Source organism: Salvelinus fontinalis, chromosome 4 (assembly GCF_029448725.1).
Source record: "Salvelinus fontinalis isolate EN_2023a chromosome 4, ASM2944872v1, whole genome shotgun sequence".
Taxonomy (NCBI): Eukaryota; Metazoa; Chordata; class Actinopteri; order Salmoniformes; family Salmonidae; genus Salvelinus; species Salvelinus fontinalis.
This window is the reverse complement of record NC_074668.1, coordinates 79,957,866-79,981,250: the sequence shown is the minus strand read 5'-3', so window position 1 is coordinate 79,981,250 and position 23,385 is coordinate 79,957,866. Positions and strand designations below refer to the sequence as shown.

General features: G+C 45.0%; 1 protein-coding gene across 3 annotated transcripts in view; it reads right to left on the bottom strand.

Moving 5' to 3' along the window:
• Positions 1-1,422: 1,422 nt before the first annotated feature.
• The window catches only part of LOC129854491 (transmembrane protein 266-like), a 59,340-nt gene continuing 37,377 nt past the window's right edge, over positions 1,423-23,385 (bottom strand). For 2 of the 3 annotated variants that reach the window (XM_055921582.1, XM_055921583.1), the window contains exons 6-11: positions 21,919-21,975; positions 20,924-21,164; positions 14,182-14,297; positions 7,531-7,717; positions 4,250-4,315; positions 1,423-4,131 (exon numbers count right to left, since the gene is read on the bottom strand). In XM_055921582.1, coding sequence (XP_055777557.1) covers positions 3,353-4,131; positions 4,250-4,315; positions 7,531-7,717; positions 14,182-14,297; positions 20,924-21,164; positions 21,919-21,975 — 1,446 coding nt within the window. In that variant the 3' untranslated portion in view covers positions 1,423-3,352. The remainder of the gene's footprint in view (positions 4,132-4,249; positions 4,316-7,530; positions 7,718-14,181; positions 14,298-20,923; positions 21,165-21,918; positions 21,976-23,385) is intronic. The other variant, XM_055921584.1, reaches the window with a different exon arrangement.

Here is a 23,385-nt window from a genome sequence, read left to right as displayed (position 1 = left end):
GTTATATCACGGTGGATAATAGTGTTATATCACGTTGGATAATGGAAAGCTACAGTATCAGGATAATAGTGCTATATCACGGTGGATAATGGAAAGCTACAGTATCAGGATAATAGTGTTATATCACGGTGGATAATGGAAAGCTACAGTATCAGGATAATAGTGTTATATCACGGTGGATAATGGAAAGCTACAGTATAAGGATAATAGTGTTATATCACGGTGGATAATAGTGTTATATCACGGTGGATAATGGAAAGCTACAGTATCAGGATAATACAGTGTTATATATCACGGTGGATAATGGAAAGCTACAGTATCAGGATAATAGTGTTATATATCACGGTGGATAATGGAAAGCTACAGTATCAGGATAATAGTGTTATATCATGGTGGATAATAGTGTTATATATCACGGTGGATAATAGTGTTATATATCACGGTGGATAATAGTGTTATATATCACGGTGGATAATAGTGTTATATATCACGGTGGATAATAGTGTTATATATCACGGTGGATAATAGTGTTATATCACGGTGGATAATGGAAAGCTACAGTATCAGGATAATAGTGTTATATCACGGTGGATAATAGTGTTATATCACGGTGGATAATGGAAAGCTACAGTATCAGGATAATAGTGTTATATCACGGTGGATAATGGAAAGCTACAGTATCAGGATAATAGTGTTATATCACGGTGGATAATAGTGTTATATCACGGTGGATAATGGAAAGCTACAGTATCAGGATAATAGTGTTATATCACGGTGGATAATGGAAAGCTACAGTATCAGGATAATAGTGTTATATCACGGTGGATAATGGAAAGCTACAGTATCAGGATAATAGTGTTATATCACGGTGGATAATAGTGTTATATCACGGTGGATAATGGAAAGCTACAGTATCAGGATAATAGTGTTATATCACGGTGGATAATGGAAAGCTACAGTATCAGGATAATAGTGTTATATATCACGGTGGATAATGGAAAGCTACAGTATCAGGATAATAGTGTTATATATCACGGTGGATAATGGAAAGCTACAGTATCAGGATAATAGTGGTATATCACGGTGGATAATAGTGGTATATCACGGTGGATAATGGAAAGCTACAGTATCAGGATAATAGTGTTATATCACGGTGGATAATAGTGTTATATCACGGTGGATAATGGCACATTTATGAAGGACAAAAGAAAATCAGTGTGTTTCAAAATGTTGTATAGTTTGAATGAACATTGAAGTGCTCAATTACACTATAACAAAGGAGATGTAATTTAGAATGCAAATACATTTGTTAAGACATACACACCAAATGTTTCATCCGCTAACCCTAAGTGGAGGGAAAGCATTGTCGCCAAAGGAGGGTGGTGGAATCGTTCAGCTGTAAATAAAACGCTACATCAGCTCTTATTGAAACCCATAATGACTTTACTTCATATGATCCAGGTCCTCAAATAACATTACACCCAACCCCCACTTTACTATCCCCATGTCTTAATGAATACTTCTGAAACACTTAGGCCTGCTTGATTGAAGCCTTGATTGTTATTAATTAACAATTAAACATATCATTTACTTGTAAACACTTGACAAGCAACAAAATGGGTAGTTTATGTCCTCAATTAATTATTTGATTGAAGTTAATTAGGGGGTTTAATCCTCATTACCAGACATTTATAATGACAAACCTCATTAACCAATTACAGTTTTGTTGTGACAGGTCTCTCCAATGTTAATAGATATGAATCATTTATTTCATTTCAGAGCGATATGCAAATAAGTTGACAGTTGCTAATGCAAAAGTGTTGTAGGGTGATGTTGAAGAGTCTGGAGCCAATAGGAAGGCTCAGTCATATCTGATAAAGAGCCCACATGTAAAACAAACTCATTCATATTCATGTAGAGGATTCTATCTCGAATACATCGTAGTACTTTTTGGTTTGGGCTGTGTTCTACTGTGTCATTTCATGTATTGCTTTGTAAAGTGCATCCATATATACATCATATCCCTTGGTAAATGCAACTAATGAATATTAGAGTGAATAAAAAAATCTCTGCTACCAATGTACAAAATAATATAATTGAAAATAGCATGGCTCATTTACAACTGAAAACAATAAAATGGGACCACAATATTGTTAATGTTACAAAGGTTTATTTATTATTTGAATGGCACCACCTGCAATATGGCAATGAGTTCCCCTCATTAAGTTTACAAAACATCTGTAAAGATTAAAGTGCACAGGATTGGCTTGTTCAGGCTGTAGATCTTTTAAAGAAAGGTTCATGCTACCAGCACTCCAATCTAAAACATCCATCCTCTATCACTGCTCATAATCAGATTCACATACTTTTCCTATACTGTACCTCTTGGGATCCTTTAGGGCCATTCACTACCTATCCTCATACTTTTAATTCCTCCATTTCTTCAATTGCCTGTTCTTGTATCTGGCTAGAAAATGTCAGGCTTGATATGGTTGATGTTCCTCTACTTCAATACAAACCTCTTTATCTCTGTTATAGAAAGACAAAAGTATAGTAAGAAATTGTCTGTTTATTTGGCACAGACAGTTTGTACAGAGAAAGCAGCCTGTGGCTTGGTTGTTAGAGCAGAGAGAACTGCACAGTTACAGTAGCTAATACAAATAAAAAGAAAGCCTCCCACTCCCACCCAACTTAGAGAAATCTCATGTCAAATCTGTCTTGTAGTTAACATAGGAACACTTGAATAGGCGTGTTCTGTAAAGGCTTGAATAGGGCCCATTGCTGGTTTTATTTCAACCTGTTTTGTTTCCCATTTGGGGCCCCATTTAAAGTGGAATTTCCTGATGATGCTTCTTTCTAGGCCCACACGTGTCTCCTCTGTCCTCATTGGGTCATTGTTGTGCAAATGGGGCATTATTCAAAGTCACCCCAAGATTGAGGTCGAGGAGGGCTGTGTCTGTCTGTCTGTCTCTGTCTGGAGCCCCACAGAGAAGGGAAGACTAACATGAGAGCGGTAGCCTAGTCCCAGATCTGTTTGTGCTGTCTTGCTAACAGATGGTCTTTGTAACGCCAGGTTTGATCTTGGACCAGGCTCTGACTTTGTTTGAAGCATGAGGATTTGGAGAGAAGCCAGGTCAGTCAGTTCTGTCTTGAGCTGTATGCTCTGTCCTCTGGGATGGACTATTGCCCTTTTCACACTGTTGTGCCGACCCGAGCCAACCAGTGCTGGCTCTGACATATTCTTTTCACATGTCCTTTCCAGGACGGTTCAAACAACTATGGTGGATGCATAACCAGGCCAGCACAATGCAGCTCGGTTCGGCTTGGCTCAGCTCAGTAGTGTGAATCAACCCTATGTATCAGGCAGACGGCCCAGTGGACCATCAGCAGGACCCAGTAGGCTATACTTCTCCTCCAAAGAGGACTCAGGAGCACCGCCCTGCAGGTGGATGAGAGGCTTAGTCTGTAGGAGCACAGTGGCTGCGGCTCGGCCCTGTCTCTGGCCCTGGTACTGGTTCTCCTCTTGATTCTTCCAGTTGTAGATGTTGATTCTGTGCTCCAGCTCTGGGCTGGCCTTGGCTGAGCCGGCAGGGCTGGGAAGCTTCAGGTTAACTGGGTCCACCAGGCCTTTCTGGGCCAGACAGGAGTCCTCAGACAGGGACGAGAGCAGCTCCTGGACTACCACGCTGGGGTCCCGTGGAAGGGGAGGCTGGGCTGAGGTCAGACCCAGGCCCAGAGGGCTGCAGTAGGGCAGGGGGAAGCAGCGCTGGCCCTGGGTGTTGTAGTGCTCGGTGTTAAAGTCCCTGTCCTGGGTCTGCATCTGGGACTTGTAGTCCAGATAAGGCCCCCGGGCCTTGGTATGGAAATTGTAGTTCCTAGCCTGGGTGTGGTAGTCCCTGGCCGTGGTGCTGCTGCTGCAGTCCGTAGTAGGCGAGCGTAGGGTGTGGCTGCTCAGGCTATGGGGGCGGGACGTCAGACTGCCGCTGGACCGTGATACACTGGTGGAAGTGTCACTCACAGCGCTGCTCATTTGCTCCACGCCCAGCAGAGGGTTGTTGTGGGCGGGGTAATGGGTCTTAGGGAGGTGGACATCGATGGCTGCCGTGGTGATGACACGAGGACCCCCCATGTCTGAAATGACACATCATCCAGTACATCAGACTGGGGAAGATACAGTAGGTATACAGCAGAGTTGCCCCATATACATTACCAGCTATACACTTTACCCAAGATCCACTAAGTCACTCACCACTACTTGGTTCACTGTAATACTGGCTGATATAGTTGTTCATGTCGTCATGATGGACAACAGGGTCTGGATAACAGATAAAAGAAGCATGATGAGGTTAAAGACCCAATCTGTATGATTTCAATGCACTGTAAACACAGTGCAAAGCAATCCCTAGATGTGGGAACAGTACATTTCACTTATAGGTGGCGAGACATCTGACATCTTATCTATCAATCCAAGTGTACAGGTGCTTTACCGACTTAACCCTGGTTTCCAAATCACACCAACTGGTGTTGTGAGGCTCAAGTACAGTAGTGAATGTGAGAGCAACCAGGCTTTGGTATAGAGTTCTCTTTGTGTCCTCAGCCAGACAGCTAGGTCCTCAGTGGTGAATGGTTCTGCCCTGATCTGCTCTTCAGTGTTCGCTTGATTGGGCCTGAGCTCAGTGTTTGTCCGCTGAGTGGTGCCCAAAGTACCCTGAGTGCCTGGGCCAATCCCCCAGGACCACAGCAGACTCTGACGGGTAATTTCATTTATTTTTCAGCGTAAAATATTAATCCAGGGGAGGGAGGGTTGGATGGAGGGTGGGGGGCGGCACCCCTGGAGAGGAAGCATTGCACTCACTAAAACACGACCAAGACAATCACTCAGTGATTAATAACACATGAGGATGAGGTCTCAGATAGAAAGAAAGAGAGAAATAAATAAATAGAAAGAAAGAGAAAAAGAAAGGATGGACAACATGAAAGGCCCTCTCTCCCTCTCCCTCTCCCTCTCCCTCTCTCTCTCTCTCTCTCTCTCTCTCTCTCTCTCTCTCTCTCGCGCTCTCTCGCTCTCTCTCTCTCTCCCCCCCCCCCCCCCCAACAGTAAGACTACCATCCATCTATGAAGTAGGGCTGACATCATTTAGGTCATTTAGTTTGGTTTAAATCAATTTGCATGTGCAATACTTTGTGATGATCTGTAGGTACTGTAGCAGAGCCGTATTCAGGCAGCTCTGCTACCTTAAAGGAGAAGTTTTATTTTTTTATAACCAAATCTCTATTTTTGATGTAAATGGCATGTTATAGAAGGGTCCAAACACCTTTTATTCACGTTTTTGATCAACTTACCCCAAACAGAAAATCACTTCCTCATCCTCGTTGTGTAGTATGGTGGCCCCGGAAAAACACTAATACGCAACAAAAGGAATTTTAACGTTGTGGATAAAGTTCATAATGACACAATTTCACATGTACAACATCTAAAGCACTGCATCACTATACTGAGAGCTTTGCTGTTTCTAAAAGGATGTATTTGGGTATTTTCGGTCCCCATACTACACAAAAAGGATGAGGAAGGGATTTGCTGTTTGGGGTAAGTTTATCAAAAACACGTCTATAACATTCCATTTACATCAAAAAGAGAGATTTGGTTGTAAAAATAAAACTTCTCCTTTAAGTGAGGTATTCACATTGGATTTTGGTACTATGTCCCCTTCCCCCAGCAGTACAACACATAGAGAAGTTATGTGAACTTCCAAGAAGTTGATCTGAAAGCAATTACTGTGCTTTTCACCCACAACTCTTTGTGGTCAATTTTATATGTTCCTCAAAATCTACAGCTGCTCTCTTGAGAAGTGACAAAACCACAAATCCCTCGTGACCAGTAGACAAAATGTTTCTAACCTTTTCTACCTTCTTTTGAAACAAGCTTAGTTTTCAACAAGGAAATAGACTTCGCAGTAGAGTGCCTCAATTAGAATGAATGACACTTTGATGGCATCCCTCGGGCCAGAGAGAGAGGGGGGAGAGAGAGACGTGAGGAATCCTAACCCAGTCCACGGCCTGTCCTTGCAGGCCTGCCTGAAGCCTAAGTGCTCCTCCTGTCCCAATACTCCTTCCAAGTTCTGGAGAGAAAAAAACACGCTTGTTCCTAAGAGCCAGATTTCCCACAATCCCCTGGGGGTGGTGGTGTGGCGTCTCCTGGTGCCCTATTGTGGTTTCCAGGTGAAGAGGAGCAGATGTTCACAGTGGCCCTCTCTCTGCTCAGACCTCAGAACAAGGCCCAATGCACAGAGCACTCTGTACCTCAAACAGCCTGGCTGAGGTGGGGTGGGTGTGTGTGAGTGTGTGTGTGTGCATGACTGCATGTGTGTGTGCGTGCATGCTTGCGTGTGTGTGACGAGCCGTTAGGAGAACATGCTTGTTGTCCCCAGGTTTCAGCACATCCTAAAAGCTTTTCTGCCCTCTTATTGATACTGCACTGCCTGCGGTCAGAGGTGTGGTGTGTGTGTGTTGTGTGTGTGTGTGTGCGTGCTTTGCCTGCGGTCAGAGGGGTGTTGTGAGTTAACGTCAGTGTTTTAAGAGGCTAGGGCCTGGAGACTAGCTCAGGGCTACTGCTGCTAGATCAGTTTGACACTGCTCTGACACCCCATTCACCTGATGTTACATTAGATGGGACTTTTTGTCCCACATAATTATGTACATACTTTATGTACAAACCTCTCTCCTGGTTCTGTCAGGATGCCTTTTCAACCAAACAGACGAATGTAGAACTTTATTAAAATGAGTCACAGGCCTCCCGAGTGGCGCAGTGTGGCGCAGTGGTCTAAGGCAGTGCTAGCTCCTGGTTCGAGTCCAGGCTCTGTCGCAGCCGGCCGCAACCGGGAGACCCATGGTGCAGCGCACAATTGGCCCAGCATCGTCCGGGTTAGGGGAGGGTTTGGCCGGCAGGGATGTGCTTGTCCCATCGCGCACTAGCGAGCCAGGTATACGGTGTTTCCTCTGACACATTGGTGCAGCTGGCTTCCAGGTTAAGCGGGCATTGTGTCAAGAAGCAGTGCGGTTTGGCTGGGTCGTGTATCGGAGGACGCACGGCTCTTGACCTTCGCCTCTCCCGAGTCCGTACAGGAGTTGCAGCGATGAGACAAGACGGTAACAACCAATTGGAAACCACGAAATTGGGGAGAAAAAGGGGTAATAATAAAAATAAAATAATAAAATGAGTCAAGTTCATTGTTTTTGGTCTGTGGTGAAGTAATTCATAATTAGGATTTACAGGTTTGTCTGCCTCTTGGAACAGCAGTATTCATCAGACTCAATATCCTTACATGTTCCGGAATATAGCAAAACCCATGAAGAATATCAAAGAGCTAGTATCTATTTTATCTCATGGTCTGAGGATTATGGTATGGAGTATTACATACACCGTTATAGTTGGGGCCAGAAAAACTCTGGGCCCTAGTTTCCCTGGATGTGACATACACTGCATGGCCAAAAGGGGTGTCCACATACTTTTGTATATATAGTGTAGCTTACCTGCTGGGGTCTCCCTGAGGACTCCATGTCCCTCATCGTCAGACTCCCCAGGGCCCTGGCCCTCCACCACCTGGTAGCTGTTCCTCTGTTTGCCCCACACATGGTGGATCTGCATAGCAGCCTCCTGCTCCGCAGCCAGGTCCAAGTCCTGCTGGGCCAGGTGGGCCCGGAGCTGTCTGATCTCAAACTGAGGGGGGGGGGGGGGGCAGAGAGAGAGAGAGTTGGTCTGGAAAAGGAAAACACACATGTATTCTTCTAGCTGAAATCTTGGTGTATTGATGTAACAACATGTCAGTGTTAACTAACCTTTTAGTCCCAGACAGGCCCTTTTAGCATGATCCCAGGCATTCTGCAGCTAAGTGGTTCTATTACTAGCTATAGGATCAATGCTTTCACTGGGGTTTCCTCTGGCCTGATGGCTCATATTGACGAACAGACAGTCAGATTACACATGAACTGGTTGTTTCTAGCATTACACTGAGGATCCCATCATTACTGGACTGTTTGTACAACAACATGTTTCCATTGATCTACAGTTATGGCTTCTCCCTCTATTGATCTTGGGACCTTGAGTCTTTGAAAGAAATGTAGTCCTTTAGTTCAACTGACTAGAGGAGTGCAGTCATTAATCAATCAATCAAATGTATTTATAAAGCCCTTTTTAAATCAGCAGATGTCACAAAGTGCTTATACAGAAACCCAGCTTAAAACCTAACAGCAAGCAATGCAGATGTAAAAGCACAGTGGCTAGGGAAAACTCCCTAGAAAGGCAGGAACCTAGGAAGAAACCTAGAGGAACCAGGCTCTGAGGGGGGGCAGTCCTCTTCTGGCTGTGCCGAGTTGAGATTATAAGAGTACATGGCCATTAAGGCCAGATCGTTCTTCAAGATGTTCAAGTGTTCGTAGGTGACCAGTGACAGTGATAAAAAGAACAACATGGAAAATATGTGTTGTTTACATCTATATGGGAAACATCTTTCCAAATATATTTTACTGTATTATGTTGCGTGCTTATGAGTATTGTGGGTTCATAATATCACAAAATCAACTTTTCTTGTGCCTGTTTATTATGGATTTGCAAATCATTGAATATTGTAAAACAATTTGAAGAAACATCGTCTCTGATGTCTGTTGAAAATGCGTTGGCTACACATTGAACTCTTCTGTGACGTCTTACTGCCCCCCTGTGGTAGCAATTGAAATTGCAGCCTCTGGAAATCTGAAACAGCCTCAAACACAACCCTAACCCAAGCGTCATGTCCACATCCTGCTTCAACTTTAACACTAACCCTAGCCTCAACCACAACCCTAACTCTAGCTTCATGTTTACCTCCCGGTTCAACCTTAACCCTAACCCTCAACCCTAACCCTAGCGTCATGTCCATATCCTGGTTCAACACTAACCCTAGGCTCAACAACAACCCTAACCCTACCTTCAGGTCCACATCCCAGTTCAAACCTAACCATAACCTCGACCTTAACCCTAACCATTACCATAGCATCATGTCCACATGCCAGCTCAACCGTTAACCACAGCCCTAACCCTAATCCTACCTTCATGTCCAAATATCTATTGCTGCTCATTGGACCCTATGATCACTCGGCTACACAGCTGATGCCTGCTGGACTGTTCATTAACACGGTACTTCATTTTGTTCATCTGTCGGCCCCAGCCTCGAACTCAGGCCCTGTGTGTAGCTAACTGACCCTCTCTGCCCATCCATCGCCTTTTACTCGTTGTTGTTGTCTTAGCTGTTTACCCGTTGTTGTCTTACCCTTTGTTGTCTTGGCTCTCCCAATCAACACCTGTGATTGCTTTATGCCTCTCTCTAATGTCAATATGCCTTGTATACTGTTGTTTAGGGCAGCTCTCATTGTTTTATTTTACTGCGGAGCCCCTAGTCCCGCTCAACATGCCTCAGATAGCCCCCTTGTCCCACCCCCCACACATGCGGAGACCACACCTAGCTTAACTGGCTTCTCCAGAGATGCAACCTCTCTCATCGTCACTCAATGCCTAGGTTTACCCCCACTGTACTCGCACCCTACCATACCCTTGTCTGTACACTATGCCCTGAATCTATCCTACAACGGCCAGAAATCTGCTCCTTTTATTCTCTGTTCCCAAAGCACTAGACGACCACCTTTAGCCGTACCCTCATCCTACTCCTCCTCTGTTCCTCTGGTGATGTAGAGGTTAACCCAGGCCCTGCAGCCCCCGGCATCACTCCCATTCCCCAAGCGCTCTCCTTTGTTGACTTCTGCAACTGTAAAAGCCTTGGGTTCATGCATGTTAACATCAGAAACCTCCTCCCTAAGTTTGCTTTATTCACTGCTTTAGCACACTCCACCAACCCTGATGTCCTAGCCGTGTCTAAATCCTGGCTTAGGAAGGCCACCAAAAATTTGGAAATTAGAGATAGCCTGCAGAGTTCTGTTATACTATCCAGGTCTATGCCCAAAATTTTAGAGCTTCTACTTTTAAAGATCCATCTCTCCAGAAATAAGTCTCTCACTGTTGCCGCTTGTTATAGACCCCCCTCAGCTCCCAGATGTGCACTGGACACCATATGTATATGCCCCCCATCTATCATCAGAGTTCGTACTGCTAGGTGACCTAAATTGGGATATGCTTAACACACCGGCAGTCCTACAAGCTAAGCTAGATGCCCTCAATCTCACAAAAATTATCAAGGAACCTACCAGGTACAACCCTAAATCCGTAAACATGGGCACCCTCATAGATATCATCCTGACCAACTTGCCCTGTAAATACACCTCTGCTGTCTTCAACCAGGATCTCACACTTCTGCGAGCAGGCCTTTCTAATCGACCTGGCCCGGGTATCCTGGAAGGATATTGACCTCATCCCGTCAGTAGAGGATGCCTGGATGTTCTTTAAAAGTGCTTTCCTCACCATCTTAAATAAGCATGCCCCTTTCAAAAACAATTGTACTAAGAACAGATATAGCCCTTGGTTCACTCCAGACTTGACTGCCCTTGACCAGCACAAAAACAGCCTGTGGCGTACTGCACTAGCCTCGAATAGTCCACGCGATATGCAACTTTTCAAGGAAGTCAGGAACCAATACACAGTCAGTTAGGAAAGCAAAGGCTAGCTTTTTCAAACAGAAATTTGCATCCTGCAGCACTAATTCCAAAAAGTTTTGGGACACTGTAAAGTCCATGGAGAATAAGAGTACCTCCTCCCAGCTGCCCATTGCTCTGAGACTAGGAAACACTGTCATCACTGATAAATCCACGATAATCGAGAATTTAATTTAAATAAGCATTTCTCTACGGCTAGCCATGCTTTGCACCTGGCTACCCCAACCCCGGCAAACAGCTCTGCACCCCCTGCAGCAACTGGTCCAAGCCCCCCCCACCCCCCGCTTCTCCTTCACACAAATCCAGACAGCTGATGTTCTGAAAGAGCTGCAAAATCTGGATCCTTAAAAATCAGCTGGGCTTGACAATCTGGACCCTCTCTTCCTAAAATTATCCGCCGCTATTGTTGCAACCCCTATTACTAGTCTGTTCAACCTCTCTTTCGTATCGTCTGAGATTCTTAAGGATTGGAAAGCGGCCGCGGTCAACCCCCTCTTCAAAGGGGGAGACACTCTAGACCCAAACCGTTACAGACCTATATCCATCCTGCACTGCCTTTATTCGAAAAGCCAAGTCAACAAACAGATCACCGACCATTTCGAATCCCACTGTACCTTCTCCGCTATGCAATCTGGTTTCCGAGCTGGTCACGGGTGCACCTAAGCCACGCTCAAGGTCCTGAACAATATCATAACCGCCATCGATAAAATATAGTACTATGCAGCCATCTTCATCGACCTGGCCAAGGCTTTCGACTCTGTCAATCACTGTATTCTTAACGGCAGACTCAACAGCCTTGGTTTCTTTAATGACTGCCTCGCCTGGTTCACCAACTACTTCTCAGACAGAGTTCAGTGTGTCAAATCGGAGGGCCTGTTGTCCGGACCTCTGGGGGTGCCACAGGGTTCAGTTCTCGGGCCGACTCTTTTCTCTGTATACATCAATGATGTCGCTCTCGCTGCTGGTGATACTTTGATCCACCTCTACGCAGATGACACCATTCTGTATACATCTGGCCCTTCTTTGGACACTGTGTTAACAAACCTTCAAATGAGATTCAACACCATACAACACTCCTTCCGTGGCCTTCAAATGCTCTTAAATATTAGTCAAATGAAATGCATGCTCTTCAACCGATTGCTGCCCGCACCCTGGCTAGACTGTAAACTCTCCTTCCAGACTCACATTAAGCATCTCCAATCCAAAGTTAAATCTAGAATTAGCTTCCTATTTCACAACAAAGCCTCCTTCTCTCATGCTGCCAAACATACCCTCGTAAAACTGACTATCCTACCGATCCTTGACTTTGGCGATGTCATTTACAAAATAGCCTCCAACACTCTACTCAGCAAATTGGATGCAGTCTATCACAGTGCCATCAGTTATGTCACCAAAGCCCCATATACTACCCACCACTGTGACCTGTAAGCTCTCGTTGGCTGGTCCTCGCTACATATTCGTCACCCACTGGCTCCAGGTCATCTGTAAGTCGTGGCTAGGTAAAGCTCTGCATTATCTCAGCTCACTGGTCACCATAGCAACACCCAACCGTAGCACGCGCTCCAACAGGTATATTTCACAGGTCATCCCCAAAGCCAACACCTCCTTTAGCCGCCTTTCCTTCCAGTTCTCTGATGCCAATGACTGGAACGAATTGCTAAAATCACTGAAGTTGGAGACTTATATATCCCTCACTAACTTCAAGCGTCAGCTGTCAGAGCAGTTTACCGATCGCTGCAGCTGTACACAGCCCATCTGCAAATAGCCCATCCAACCAACTACCTACTTCATCCCCATATTTGTTTTTTGTTTTTCTGCTCTTTTGCATACCAGTATTTCTACTTGCACATCCTCATCTGCACATACAGTTGAAGTCAGAAGTTTACATACACATAGGTTGGAGTCTTTAAAACTCATTTTTCAACCACTCCATAAATTTCTTGTTAACGAACTATAATTTTGGCAAGTCGGTTAGGACATCTACTTTGTGCATGACACAAGTAATTTTTCCAACTATTGTTTACAGACAGATTATTTCACTTATAATTCACTGTATCACAATTCCAGTGGGTCAGACGTTTACATACACTAAGATGACTGTGCCTTTAAACAGATATCATGGCTTTAGAAGCTTCTGATAGGCTAATTTAAATAATTTCAGTCAACTGGAGGTGTACCTGTGGATGTATTTCAAGGCCTACCTTCAAACTCAGTGCCTCTTTGCTTGACATCATTGGAAAATCAAAAGAAATCAGCCAAGACCTCAGAAAAAAAATTGTAACCCTCCACAAGTCTGGTTCATCCTTGGGAGCAATTTCCAAATGCCTGAAGGTACCACATTCATCTGTACAAACAATAGTTTGCAAGTATAAACACCATGGGACCATGCAGTCGTCATACCGCTCAGGAAGGAGACGCGTTCTGTCTCCTAGAGATGAACGTACTTTGGTGCGAAAAGTGCAAATCAATCCCAGAACAAATGCAAAGGACCTTGTGAAGATGCTGGAGGAAACAGGTACAAAATTATCTATATCAACAGTACAATGAGTCCTATATCGACATAACCTGAAAGGCCGCTCAGCAAGAAAGAAGCCACTGCTCCAAAACCGCCATAAAAAAAGAAGCCAGACTACGGTTTGCAACTGCACATGGGGACAAAGATCGTACTTTTTGGAGAAATGTCCTCTGGTCTGATGAAACAAAAATAGAACTGTTTGGCCATAATGACCATCGTTATGTTTGGAGGAAAAAGGAGGAAGCTTGCAAGCCGAAGAACACCATCCCAACCGTGAAGCACGGCAGTGGCAGAATCATGTTGTGGGGGTGCTTTGCTGCAGGAGGGACTGGTGCACTTCACAAAATAGATGGCATCATGAGGGAGGGAAATTGTGGATATATTGAAGCAACATCTCAAGACATCAGTCAGGAAGTTAAAGCTTGGACGCAAATGTGTCTTTCAAATGGACAATGACCCCAAGCATACTTCCAAAGTTGTGGCAAAATGGCTTAAGGACAACAAAGTCAAGGTATTGGAGAGGCCAACACAAAGCCCTGACCTCAATCCCATAGAACATTTGTGGGCAGAACTGAAAAAACGTGTGCGAGCAAGGAGGCCTACAAACCGGACTCAGTTACACCAGCTCTGTCAGGAGGAATGGGCTAAATTTCACCCAACTTATTGTGGGAAGCTTGTGGAAGGCTACCCGAAACATTTGACCCAAGTTAAACAATTTAAAGGCAATGCTACCAAATACTAATTGAGTGTATGTAAACTTCTGACCCACTGGGAATGTGATGAAAGAAATAAGAAATGTGATGAAAGAAATTAAATAAATCATTCTCTATACTATTATTCTAACATTTCACATTCTTAAAATAAAGTGGTGATCCCAACTGACCTAAGACTGAAATAAATGTAATTATTATTTAATTAAAAAAAATCCTGGTTTAGTCTTAGCCCTAGCCTCAACCATAACCTAGCTTCAACCAAAACACTAACCCTAGTCTCAACGCTATCTGCGAGGTGATGGTGCGGGGACTTACTGCCTGTTCCTGGCAGATCTGTGTGAGTCGTTCCAGCTGCTCCTCCCTGACAGCCTTGATCTTCTCACACTGCAGGATCTCCAGCTCCATCTCCACCTTCACCTGCAACACATAGGCTGAGAGAGGGAAGAGATAGTTAGAGAGAGAAGAGACAAATATAGAGAGATAGTAGAGACAGATAGAGAGAGTGAAGAGACAGAGGTCAGAGAGAGAGAGTAGAGACAGAGAGAGAGAGAGTAGAGACAGATAGAGAGAGGGAAGAGACAGATAGAGAGAAGAGACAGAGAGAGAGAGTGAAGAGACAGAGGTCAGAGAGAGAGTAGAGACAGAGAGAGAGAGAGTAGAGACAGATAGAGAGAGGGAAGAGACAGATAGAGAGAAGAGACAGAGAGAGAGAGTGAAGAGACAGAGGTCAGAGAGAGAGTGAAGAGACAGAGGTCAGAGAGAGAGTAGAGACAGATAGAGAGAGGGAAGAGACAGATAGAGAGAGAAGAGACAAATATAGAGAGATAGTAGAGACAGATAGAGAGAGTGAAGAGACAGAGGTCAGAGAGAGAGAGTAGAGACAGAGAGAGAGAGAGAGTAGAGACAGAGAGAGAGAGAGAGTAGAGACAGAGGTCAGAGAGAGAGATAAGAGATAGATAGAGGGAATAGACAGAGAGAGCAAGAGTAGAGACAGATAGAGAGAGGGAAGAGACAGATAGAGAGAAGAGACAGAGAGAGAGAGTGAAGAGACAGAGATAGAGTGAAGAGACAGAGAGAGAGAGGGAAGAGAGATAGAGAAGAGACAGATAGAGAGAGGGAAGAGACAGAGGTCAGAGAGAGAGAAGAGACAGAGAGAGAGAGAGTGAAGAGACAGATAGAGAGAGGGAAGAGACAGATAGAGAGATAGAAGACACAGAGCGAGAGAGGGAAGAGAGAGAGAGTGAAGAGACAGATAGAGAGTGTGAAGAGAGGGAAGAGACAGAGAGAGAATTTGAAAACAAATCCAATTTTGATAAACTCCCATATCTACTGGGAGAAATTCCACAGTGTGCCATCACAGCAGCAAGATGTGTGACCTGTTGCCACAAGAAAAGGGCAACCAGTGAAGAACAAACACCATTGTAAATACAACCCATATATATGCTTATTTATTTTAACTTGTGTGCTTTAACCATTTGTACATTGTTACAACACTGTATATATATATATATATAATATAACATTTGTAATGTCTTTATTGTTTTGAAACTGTTACTGTTAATTTGTATTGTTTATTTCACTTTTGTATAATATCTACCTCATTTGCTTTGGCAATGTTAACACATGTTTCCCATGCCAATAAAGCCCCTTGAATTGAATTGAATTGAGAGAAGAGAGAGATAGAGAGGAGACAGATAGAGAGAAGAGAGAGAGAAGAGACAAAGAGAGGGAAGAGGCAAGAGACAGAGAGAGAGGGAAGAGAGAGAGGAGATAGATAGAGAGAAGAAACAGAGATAGAGAGAAGAGAGAGAGAGAGAGGAGAGAGAGAGGGAAGAGACAAAGAGAGAGGGAAGAGACAGAGAGAGAATATAGATAAAGAGAGAAGAGAGAGAGAGGAGACAGATAGAGAGAAGAGACAGAGATAGGGAGAAGACAGAGAGGGAAAAGATAGAGAGAGGGAAAGACCGAGAGAAGAGACAGAGAGAGGGAAGCGACAGAGAGAGAGAGAGAGAGAGTGAGAGAGAGAGAGAGAGAAGAGACATATGCACACACAGCCTGGCCTCAGAGCCATACAAAACGTATTCATGAGCACCTCCAATACATTTGATATTTAAACACACAAGACATAGAAGTCCACATGCTCTGGTATTGACTTCAGCCTCTTCTGTTCTACACAGTGACCTCAGTGCACAGCTGCTCTCCTGCTACTGCTGACTCTCCTGAGTAGGGCCACATTACTAGGCCATACAGACTGGGAAGCAGCAGAGTGAATAACCAAGCCCTCTACAGCAGAGGAGACCTACTAGTGAACTACTGACAGCAGGCAGTGCCTGCAACCATCTCTCTACAGCAGCTCTGCTCTGTTCTGCTCTCCCATAGCCTATTAATAGAGCTGTTGATGTGAACACGCAGGAAGAGGGAGGGAGACAGCAGAGGGGAGAGGATGAAACAGCGGAACTCAGGGCCGGGGAGAGCAAAGGGGGGAGACAGGCACAGCAGAACTCACACTTAACAAGGGGAAGGGAGCAGAGCAGAGGGGGCAGGCAGGCACAGCCAAATTCACATTCACCAAGGGGAAGCTGAAGTGGGGGATTATTAGCTGCCCAATTTGTGCATGGCTGTAATAAGCATGTCAAAGACGGCTGGTGTACTGTGTGTGTGTGTGTGCGTGCGTGTGTGTGACTGCTGACAGCTGCTGGCATGGTAGGACATGCCAAGCAGCAGTGTAATTCACACCATGGTTGATTCCACAGCACCTCTGTCACAAGAGCCTTTTCCACTTTCACCTCTCCTCTCAGCTCAGGCCAAGTGCAAAGCCCCTGGCCTCCACACCTCTCTCTCTCTCTCTCATCCTCTCTCTCTGCCCTTCTCTCTCTGTCTCTCTATCTCTCTCTCTCTCTCTCTCCCACCATCTCACTCTCTCCCCCTCCACACCTCTCTCTCTCTCATCCTCTCTCTCTCTCATCCTCTCTCTCTCTGCCCTTCTCTCTCTCTCTCTCTCTCTCTCACCATCTCACTCTCTCCCCCTCCACACCTCTCTCTCTCTCATCCTCTCTCTCTCTCATCCTCTCTCTCTGCCCTTCTCTCTCTGTCTCTCTATCTCTCTCTCTCTCTCTCCCACCATCTCACTCTCTCCCCCTCCACACCTCTCTCTCTCTCTCTCTCTCTCTCTCTCTCTCTCTCTCTCTCTCTCTCTCTCTCTCTCTCTCTCACACCATCTCACTCTCTCCCCTCCATCTCTCGCTCTCTCTCACCATATCACTCTCTCCCCCTCCACACCTCTCTCTCTCACCACCTCTCTCTCTCCCCTCCCTCCCTCTCTCTCTCTCTCTCTCTCTCTCTCTCTCTCTCACCACCTCTCTCTCTCCCCCTCCCTCTCTCTCTCTCACCATCTCACTCTCTCTCTCTCACCATCTCACTCTCTCCCCCTCCACACCTCTCTCTCTCTCTCCCTCCCCTCTCTCTCTCTCTCTCTCACCATCTCACTCTCTCCCCTCCCCCTCTCTCTCTCTCACCATCTCACTCTCTCCCCCTCCCTCTCTCTCTCTCTCACCATCTCACTCTCTCCCTCTCTCTCTCACGATCTCACTCTCTCCCCCTCCCTCTCTCTCTCTCACCATCTCACTCTCTCCCCCTCCACACCTCTCTCTCTCTCACCATGTCACTCTCTCTCCCCCTCCCTCTCTCTCTCTCTCTCTCTCACCATCTCACTCTCTCCCCTTCCACACCTCTCTCTCTCTCACCATCTCACTCTCTCCCCCTCCCTCCCTCTCACCATCTCACTCTCTCCCCCCACACCTCTCTCTCTCTCACCATCTCACTCTTTCCCCCTCCCTCCCTCCCTCTCTGCCCTTCTCTCTTTCTCTCTGTCTCTCTGTCTCTCTCTCTCTCACCATCTCACTCTCTCCCCATCCCTCCCTCTCTCTCACCATCTCATTCTCTCCCCCTCCCTCCCTCACTCTCTCTCTCTCATCATCTCACTCTCACTCCCTCTCTCTCTCTCTCACCATCTCACTCTCCCCCTCCCTCCCTCTCTCTCTGCCCTTCTTTCTCTCTCTCTGTCTCTCTCTCTCTCTCATCCTCTCTCCCCCCCTCCATCCCCCCTCTCTTTCTCTCTCTCTCTCTCTTACACCATCTCACTCTCTCCTCTCACCATATCACTCTCTCCCCCTCCACACCTCTCTCTCTCTCTCTCTCACCACCTCTCTCTCCCCCTCCCTCTCTCTCTCTCTCTCACCATCTCACTCTCTCTCTCACCATCTCACTCTCTCCCCCTCCACACCTCTCTCTCTCACCATCTCACTCTCTCTCTCACATCTCACTCTCTCCCCCTCCACACCTCTCTCTCTCGCTCACCATCTCACTCTCTCCCCCTCCCTCTCTCTCTCTCACCATCTCACTCTCTCCCACTCCCCCTCTCTCTCACCATCTCACTCTCTCCCCCTCCCTCTCTCTCTCTCTCACCATCTCACTCTCTCCCCCTCCACACCTCTCTCTCTCACCATCTCACTCTTTCCCCCTCTCTCACTGCCCTTCTCTCTCTCTCTGTCTCTCTCTCTCTCACCATCTCACTCTCTCCCCCTCCCTCTCTCTCACCATCTCACTCTCTCCCCCTCCCTCTCTCTCTCTCTCTCACCATCTCACTCTATCCCCCTCCCTCCCTCTCTCTCTGCCATTCTCTCTCTCTGTCTCTGTCTCTCTCTCTCTCACCATCTCACTCTCTCCCCCTCCCTCCCTCTCTCTCTCTCACCATCTCACTCTCCCTCCCTCTCTCTCTCTCTCTCACCATCTCACTCTATCCCCCTCCCTCCCTCTCTCTCTGCCATTCTCTCTCTCTGTCTCTCTGTCTCTCTCTCTCTCTCTCTCTCTCACCATCTCACTCTCCCCCTCCCTCCCTCTCTCTCTGCCCTTCTTTCTCTCTCTCTCTCATCCTCTCTCCCTCCCTCCCTCCCTCCCCCCTCTCTTTCTCTCTCTCTGTCTTTCTCTCTCTCCCTCTTTCTCTCTCTCCCTGTCTCTCTCTCTCTCTCTCTCTCTCTCCCACCATTCATCTATCTGATACTTTTACAGTGAAAGAGGAAAGAATGTATTCTATCTTATTACATATTTCTTGGTGTGTAATCGATGTTGCTCTCCACTCCTGCACTTACTGTATAGGTGTGAGTTTGATGTTCTTGCTGAGTGTGGCTGGCTGCCTAACTGCCCAACTCAATCACTCAAACACATGTAAACGAACACGCCTGGAGACAAATACTGTGAAGGAATGTGAAGGACTAAGTTGTTCTCTATAGTGATTGAATTGCTGCAGAATGAATCAGTGCCGTTGGGCGTTTCTTCTGTTGAAGTAGAAAAACAAGTTAACATGATTTAGATGTACCACATCATGATCACTGCACCATTTTCTGATATGACTAGTGTTGGATTTTAACTTACTTTCTCAAAATGCTACTATCGTATTTAGCATGCAGAGCTGACAAATTAGTTCACTTCACCTGTATTGGCAAAAATACTAGTACAAACTATATGTACAGTATTTCAGATTCTATATTGAGTTGCCCCCCCTTTTGCCCTCATAACAGCCTCAATTCGTCAGCGCAATTCCACAGGGATACTGGCCCATGTTTCCCACAGTTGTGTCAAGTTGGCTGGATGTCCCTTGGGTGGTGGACCATTCTTGATATACACGGGAAACTGTTGAGCATGAAAAACCCAGCAGCATTGCCGTTCTTGACACAAACTGGTGCGCCTGGCAACTACCACCATACCTTGTTCAAAGGCACCTAAATATTTTGTCTCACCCATTCACCCTATGAATGGTGCACATACAATCCATGTCTCAATGTCTCAAGGCTTAAAAATCACTATTTAACCTGTCTCCTCCCCTTAAAGTGGATTTAACAAGTGACATTAATAAGGGATCATAGCTTTCACCTGATTTCACCTGGTCCGTCTGTGTCACAGAAATAGCAGGTGTCCTTAATGTTTTGTACACTCAGTATATGTAGGTCTATGTAGCTCTATGTAGACTACATGGGTGATGTACTGTATGTACACTGTTTCTGGTCTGGAGATTGGTCGAACAGACACGCAGAGCTGATGGTGATGTAAGTATACTGTCTATAGTTAGAGAGACTGAGGTCCGTAGGTTGATCATGCACAGCTCTCACTGAGACTGAGGGTGACCTCCTGTTAGAAATCCATCTGCATTACATTAGCATAACATAGAACAGTCAGTATAGTCATTATCATGGCTTTTCTAAATCTGTTTAAACAGGGCTTAGGATCAATACCAGTTTAAGTGGAGAACGGGTGGCAATTTACTCCGAGGGACGATCAATAATTATATTGTTGTGAATAGTAAATAATGTGTATAATCATGGGGAGAATGGGGTCGTGCTGCCAATCATGTATTGAATAAGCAATAGACTTTATCATCCTTAGGTGAAGTATGATATTTTCGAATTTAGCGCTAAAATTGTAAATCAAAAATATAATACATTTTTGTAATTTTTGTCATTTAGCAGACACTTTTATCCAGAGCAACTTACAAAGTTTATTCATCTGAAGATAGCTAGGTGAGATAACCACGTATCCCAGTCATAGTCCCTCTCGTAGAAGATCAGTCAGGTGTAATAATTAAGGACTGATAGCTCAAGTTCAAAGTCATCTGTTGGTACAAGGTTGTTGAATTTTTCAATAATATCTCACTAGAACCAATCCTACCAAACTAACTAACCATCCATCTAAGAGTAATACCAAGAACACTAAGGAAAGCTGTTGACTGAGAGGGACGATGACTTCACCTAGGTCAGGATCACTCTAGTAAGACATCCACCAGCAGGGCTTTGACAGACAGACAGACAGACAGGAGGCAGAGAGACAGACAGACAGGGGAAGCAGACAGACAGACAGACAGACAGACAGACAGACAGACAGACGAGGCAGACAGATGGACGGAGGGAGGGAGGGAGGGAGGGAGGGAGGGAGGGAGGGAGGGAGGGAGGGAGGGAGGAAGCTGGGACACAAGGGAGCGTCTGGTCTGCTCCACCCTCAGTCTCACCGTCGATGATTCTCTTGACCCTCCAGATGCGCATGGTGATGATGAGGCTGATGGCGTCCCAGGGACTGCTGGGGCCGTTGGCTACCGTGGAGGCTACCATAGGGGCCAGGGACAACACGATGACTGCCCCGTCAAACACCTGCAGGGAGCAGACACACAGACACACACACGCAAGCACACACACATACCCACACATGCAGGCATGTGTACACACAAACATCACATGCCACACTGTCACAGACTTAGGAGATATTACACACTGTCATTAGGAGATATTACACACTGTCATTAGGAGATATTACACGCTGTCATTAGGAGATATTACACACTGTCATTAGGAGATATTACACACTGTCATTAGGAGATATTACACACTGTCATTAGGAGATATTACACACTGTCATTAGGAGATATTACACACTGTCATTAGGAGATATTACACACTGTCATTAGGAGATATTACACACTGTCATTAGGAGATATTACACACTGTCATTAGGAGATATTACACACTGTCATTAGGAGATATTACACACTGTCATTAGGAGATATTACACACTGTCATTAGGAGATATTACACACTGTCATTAGGAGATATTACACATTGTTTTTAGGAGATATTACACGCTGTCATTAGGAGATATTACACACTGTCATTAGGAGATATTACACTGTCATTAGGAGATATTACACACTGTCATTAGGAGATATTACACACTGTCATTAGGAGATATTACACGCTGTCATTAGGAGATATTACACACTGTCATTAGGATATATTACACATTGTTTTTAGGAGATATTACATTGATGTTTATTATATGAGGAAGATTACAATGCACGCAGACTTTTTGGCAGCATTTAACATTTAACAACTGTAATGTGAATTGATTTGTGGAAGAAAAAAAATTGTTCAATGATAAAACTCATGATTTCTCGAGGGAAAGTTATTATATTTTCATTACTTGCTATGAAGCTTACGTAATTTATCTTACCTCTACTTTGTTCTCAATGTAGTCCCAAATCCCAAGGACTACAATCCTGAAGACAGTCTGTGAAAAGAGGGAGAGCGAGAAAGGATGGAAGGGGAGGAAAAAAGACAAATACAACCTCTCCCATGACATGCGAAATATTCTCACTCTCCTCAGGTTTCAACACATCTTCAACACATTCTGAAACGTCATTTGAATATGGACAAAAAAAGACAGGACAAGTTACAGTCTACATTTTTATAATGCTGCTGTGAATGTAGGCTTTCTTTGACTCAAGCCTTCCTTTTCTACATGGTCACAGAAAGTAACATATACAGTTGAAGTCGGACGTTTACATACACCTTAGCCAAATACATTTAAAGTTATTTACCATTTCTGACATTTAATCCTAGTAATAATTCCCTGTTTTAGGTCCGTTAGGATCACCACTTTATTTTAAGAATGTGAAATGTCAGAATAGTAGAGAGAATTATTTATTTCCGCTTTTATTTCTTTCATCACATTCCCAGTGGGTCTGAAGTTTAAATACACTCAATTAGTATTTGGTAGCATTGCCTTTAAATTGTTTAACTTGGGTCAAACGTTTCAGGTAGCTTTCCACAAACTTCCCACAATAGGTTGGGTGAATTTTGGCCCTTTCCTCCTGACAGAGCTGGTGTAACTGAGTCAGGTTTGTAGGCCTCCTTGCTCGCACACACTTTTTCAGTTCTGCCCACAAATGTTCTATGGGATTGAGGTCAGGGCTCTGTGATGGCCAATTCAATACCTTGACTTTGTTGTCCTTAAGCCATTTTGCCACAACTTTGGAAGTATACTTGGGGTCATTGTCCATTTGGAAGACACATTTGCGAACAAGCTTTAACTTCCTGACTGATGTCTTGATATATCCACCTAATTTTTCTTCCTCATGATGCCATCTATTTTGTGAAGTGCACCAGTCCCTCCTGTAGCAAAGCACCCCCACAACATGATGTTCTTTGGCCTTTTTCCTCCAAACATAACGATGGTCATTATGGCCAAACGGTTATATTTTTGTTTCATCAGACCAGAGGACATTTCTCCAAAAAGTACGATCTTTGTCCCCATGTTCAGTTGAAAACCGTAGTCTGGCTTTTTTATGACGGTTTTGGAGCAGTGGCTTCTTCCTTGCTGAGCGGCCATTCAGGTTATGTCGATATAGGACTCGTTTTCCTGTCGATATCGATACTTTTGTACCTGTTTTCTCCAGCATCTTCACAAGGTTCTTTGCTGTTGTTCTGGAATTGACTTGCACTTTTCGCACCAAAGTACGTTCATCTCTAGGAGACAGAATGCGTCTCCTTCTTGAGCGGTATGACGGCTGCGTGGTCCCATGGTGTTTATACTTGCGTACTATTGTTTTTACAGATGAACGTGGTACCTTCAGGCGTTTGGAAATTGCTCCCAAGGATGAACCAGACCTGTGGATGTCTACAATTTTTTTTCTGAGGT